General features: G+C 34.3%; 2 protein-coding genes across 2 annotated transcripts in view; one reads left to right on the top strand and one right to left on the bottom strand.

Annotated features, from left to right (window-relative positions):
• Nucleotides 1-1,752, top strand: part of LOC122250749 (uncharacterized) — a 1,869-nt gene extending 117 nt beyond the window's left edge. Inside the window, exon 1 of the mRNA XM_086538257.1 lies at nt 1-1,752. This exon is cut by the window's left edge and continues 117 nt beyond it. Within this exon, the coding sequence (XP_086394383.1) occupies nt 1-555 (555 nt within the window). The 3' untranslated portion in view covers nt 556-1,752.
• A 245-nt stretch (nt 1,753-1,997) lies between these two features.
• On the bottom strand, nt 1,998-4,234 carry LOC122250750 (histone PARylation factor 1). The gene is made up of 4 exons (XM_086538773.1): nt 3,543-4,234; nt 2,990-3,116; nt 2,405-2,532; nt 1,998-2,109 (listed from the first exon to the last, which is right to left on the bottom strand). Exons 1-2 carry the CDS (start codon nt 3,802-3,804, stop codon nt 3,076-3,078), a joined length of 303 nt encoding a protein of 100 aa, XP_086394899.1. The 5' UTR covers nt 3,805-4,234; the 3' UTR covers nt 1,998-2,109; nt 2,405-2,532; nt 2,990-3,075.
• Nucleotides 4,235-5,000: the final 766 nt, after the last annotated feature.

Below are 5,000 nucleotides of genomic sequence, written 5' to 3'. Positions count from 1 at the left end.
GTGGCGATTAAGCCATGGAAGTATCAGCAACAAATGGAGTTTTTGATTCCGTACATGGCCATAAGTGCGAATGCGACTAGCGCTGACAATGACGCTCTTGGGATAATCGAAAGTGATACTAGGTCAGAAGATGACCCCTCCCTCGTCCCGTGCGAATATTTGTTTCCCTCCATCGTGCATGATGGTGCTGTTGATGCCCATGATGATGATGGCAGCACTAGTAGCGTAGACATTTCATCTCCCTCAAGGGAAACGAAGAAAAAGAAAGTTGTTGACACCCGAAACGAGAGAACAGATATCAGTCTTTTGTTCAAGCAATCAATCGAAAACCGCGAACAGAGATCCAGACAGAGGCCGCTCGAAGCAACGGAGGGAAAACTGGAGGAGAGAGATCCGTTGTACTACTTTTTCATGGGCATGTATGCAACGACGGCCAAAATGCCACCAGCTTCACAGCTCATGATCAAGCGGGAGGTTTTCCGCATAGTTTCGGATGCTGAAGAGACCTTGCTAGCTATGCCTCTCTATACTCATGACCATTCCTCACCTCCCTAATGAGCGTTGATTGTTTATATAGACACCTATTTATCAAATGACTGTTCTACCAAGACTTTAGTTTCTCCTCCTGTATGTTCACGACAGGGATAAGATCCATTAATTTATTTAATGTCAAATCATTTGATGCTTTAATCATTACATTTGTTTGTAAGATTTTTCACTCATTCTCTCGCCTTAAAACTTGCAGCGCTTACGTAAAAATGCCGTATTTGCCTTTTAGAATTGAATTGGAGAAACAATGTTGTAGGTTAAAGAGTAGCTTTTCATTGTTCTTACCTTCATCTTTTCACTCATCCACAATTACAACTCCTTTAGAAATACAAAAGTAACAATTTCTCAGTCATTCTCACTCGTAGATTGGTACCAAAGAGCGGTGGTGCATTCTCCCAAAGCTCTTCCTTTATTAGGCAAATAAGCGAAAAAAAAGTTACACACTCGACAAGTAACAAGTACGAGGCCTGCACCAAAACCCTCCATAAAAATTTAAGTGTTTATATATACAATTTTAGATCTCGACCCCTCAGTTCTCCAAACAGAGAAATAGACGCATATATCTATTAATAATGCTGGCGCTAGATAAATAGTGAGATTTTCCCACACCATTTGAAATAGGCTATTAATTAAGGAAGAACTAACCTTGTCAGTAGGATGTTGCCAAATCTGGAAGCTTGTTATTTGCGTCTTCAACAGTCTTCCACTGAATTCCCATTACTTTGCTTGCAACAACTATGCATTATCTGCACATGTATTTATTGATTCTTCTTTACTTCGTTGTATAGAGACCTTTTATCACAGTGTATGTTATAAATAATGTATATCAAGGTGCAGTTTGAATAACTATTTGTCAATCTCCATCACAGTAAATGAAAAAACATTAATCATAAATGCTAGCTCAAACAAATATTGTGTGGATCAAAAATACAAAGAGGTTTACCTCATTATATAAGGCATTACCATTATGAGCGATTTGTGTTGTATGTTACTAAAGACATGATAATGTTTGTTTTTTTAATGATTTTTAATTTTCCTTTGTTTTTAATATGATATATAAAGATCGGTACTTCCACACATATCCATTTACAGGCTAATGTTTGAAGAGACTTATTTGCATAAATAGTTGATTGACCCCATGCTATTCACATCAACTATATGTTAAGCAGCTCAAAATGCAACTCAGTAAAATAAACACATTTATGACTATAGTTTTATTATAAAATCTTCAACCACTTTCCACTAAAAAAAATCCAGAGGTGAGTATTACATGATTATTAGTCATTTTTTACTCTTTCCTTTGATGAATAATGAGAAGACTCAAACCAAAAGAAAAGGAAAATAAGCAAACTTTTCTTTCAGTATGATCAGATACTTCACTGTTAAAAAGAAGAAGAATTTGAATGGGTATTTTTATATATCGATATATATATATATATATATATATATATATATATATATATATAAATATAAGTTTTCTTTTCTTTTCTTTAATATTTTTCACTCTACAACTTCCAGTATGCTCATGTTACTCCCTCGACGCCTGTTCTTTAAATGTGCCTGAAAATAAGTGAAAAGATCTATATAATATATATATATATATTCTTTTTTAAAATAATTATCACAATAACAACAACATTAACTAATATATAGAAAATACCTTAAAGATGAGGTAGCATATATCTTGATGTTAAATTATGGTGGTGATCAGAGTAAATATTTTTTCATGTATAATCACTTGCACACTTAAGCATGCAACATGCAGAGCACACACCCACATTCACACAAATAGACAAAGTAAGCACACAGAGAGGAAGAAGAACCTATATTTTGCAATAATTATAAAAATAACTACCCGTAAAATATCAATGAATGCATCTCTTCCAAGCAGTTCATAAGCAACCCCAAGGGCGTGACTGATGGCTTTGTGGAATGCTTCTCCTCCGAAAGTAAACATGTTGAGGCCAAACTCCAACCCCATTCCTTGAAAAGAGAGAAATAGGTGTTCAGTCATAATCTCTAAGGCATTAATTTTGCACTACTTTCTTTTTATCTTTATGGTAATATGACATTGTTAAAGTATTTTAAGAATATAAAGAGGGGCTTATTCTATTGAACATAGCAGTCTCAAACAATATAAAAGAGAAAACAGAACTACAGTATGACCTCAGGAAACAACCCTTAGCTTTGATATAAGAAAACATTAATACTTTCTCTCTTTGTTTTATTACATTAATACTTAAAAAATAACTATAAATTTACTCTGATTCATCAATATAAAGATATGAAAATTAAATAGAAATAGAAAATAATTACTGAAAACTATATAAAAAGAGAAAATAATTACTGAAAACTATATAAAAATAGAAAATAATTACTGAAAACTATATAAAAAGAGAAAATAATTACTGAAAACTATATAAAAAGAGAAAATAATTACCAAAGTCTCCTTCGTCAAAACCAAACTGTACATTGGTCATCAGCTCTTGGACAGCATCAAAGTGTTTCAATTTCTCCTCCTCTGATTTAGCATCCACAACTTTTTTTGAAAATCTTCTTCAAGCTGGCTGTAGTACAAGAGAAGATCAACAATATTTACATGTATCTTTAGTGCAACAAAAGAGACTTCGAGAAGAAAGGAGAAGGGAAAAGAGGAAGAAAATGGAAAAGAGAGGCAAAGGCTAAAAGAGGGGAGAAGGAAAGAGATGGAAGGTAAGAGAAATGGTGAGGGCAGATAGGTGAAGGAGGAGCAAAACTGATGTGACATCAGGAAAAGAGAAAGAATAAAAAAAAAAAAAAGTGATTAGCAAATGAAATATTATGTGGTAAAGATTTTTTTTCTTCTTAAGTTGGCTGTTAACAAACCACAACTTTCTTCAGCTGAAGAAAGAGCTTCCAACAGAGAACACATTATCAAGGAGTACCAATGCATCTAGAAACTAAATAATGATAAAAATAACAGCAGAACAGATTATTTCTAAGATTGAACTTACCATTTGATTCTGGGATAGGCCTGTAACCAACATCATTGTGCACCGGGACCACAGTACCAGCCCCATGAAAGCACTTGCTGACCACCTGCACAGAAGACGGTCTCTGGTCCAATGAATGCTTCTTTAACTTTGCATACTTTTCTAACTCTTGCTGCAACCTTTGCAAAGTTATTTTCTTGAAGGGGTTCTCAGACTTCATCCTCTGCGACAGATATGAACTGGAAAGGTTCAAAATATGAATTTCAAATCTGTATAACACCATCTTTATGGAAATACTTCAAACACCACCTCTATGAATAGAGTATCAATTTTCTAATGTACCTCTTTGTAAAAAATCAAAATGCAAACCAAAAAATGGAAAGTCACTAATATCTATAAAAATAGATAATTATCTTAGTATTTGAAAACACAGAAAATTAAATTTGAAAAAATAATAACACTTTATACAAACCGTCCATTTTTTAGAAGTATGCAACTACCATGCCAAGTTAGAAAAAAGATAGAGATGAAAGAAAAAGGAAGACAGAGAGAGGAGGAACAAAACAGGGCAAATTAATAAGGGCCAAGTCAAATAGTGAGGTAGGAATAGAGATGGAGAGAAAGAAGAGGGGTGGTGGGAGAGAACTACTAAAGAAAGAGGGAGAAAGAGAGTGAGTAAAAGAGGGAGAGAAATAGAGAGTGAAAGAATGAGAGAGAGAGAAAGATGAAGAGAAAGAGAGCAAAAGAACGAAGGAGAGTAATGGAGAGCGAAAGAAAGAAAGAGAGAAAGAAAGAAAGTGTGTGTGTGTGTATGTATGTCTGTGTGTGTGTGTGTGTGTGTGTGAGTGTGAGTGTGAAACATACTTCCCTACTACCTGATACATGCATCCTCATCAACCAGACAGCCCCCCCCTCCCCTACTGCACTCACACACACACACACGCTTCTTTTGTAGAGTACAAAACAGGGAACGCGTTCTATGTTTTCGAACTTCTGGGAGGGGCGTTCGGGGTTGTCGGCGACGCGTTACGCTTTTGACGTCATAAAGCTCCGCCCAAAACTAGCCTGAAGTTCGGTTGCTGGAGCACATTGCGTGTCTATTGTTGTTTTATTTTCAACATCAATACAATGTATATTTTGTTAATAATCCTATACCCAGGAGACAATATCTGTAGATAATTCTATACCCAGAAAACAAAGAAATAAGCCATGAGGACGCCTAAAAAAATAAAAAAATAAAAAAATAACTGAAAACTTTTCCCTCCAAACAGACGGTGTCTCAATTCGTTCCTTTGATTATTATATATTTATTAAAACAAATGTGAATATTAACTCTGATAATTTAATATGCATTTTGATAATAATGAATATCATGAATCTTAAAATAATTGTTAAAAATCAATTAAAGTTCAATACATATGCGTATATAATGTAGATAATAAAAAAAAATATATCTCCTCATTGTAATCGGACAAAGTG

Source organism: Penaeus japonicus, unplaced genomic scaffold (genome assembly GCF_977035675.1).
Source record: "Penaeus japonicus unplaced genomic scaffold, GWHDUDI00000001_assembly GWHDUDI00000007, whole genome shotgun sequence".
Taxonomy (NCBI): domain Eukaryota; kingdom Metazoa; phylum Arthropoda; class Malacostraca; order Decapoda; family Penaeidae; genus Penaeus; species Penaeus japonicus.
The sequence above is the reverse complement of the archived record's forward strand: the minus strand, read 5'-3'. Positions and strand labels throughout refer to the sequence as shown.

What these genes read in the sequence shown, in the direction of transcription:
- LOC122250750 (XM_086538773.1), bottom strand. Translation starts at nt 3,804, where the DNA reads ATGGTGTTATACAGATTTGAAATTCATATTTTGAACCTTTCCAGTTCA. An exon ending in GCCTATCCCAGAATCAAATG is followed by an intron (nt 3,117 to 3,542) that starts GTAAGTTCAATC and finishes CTTGTACTACAG; the next exon opens with CCAGCTTGAAGAAGATTTTC.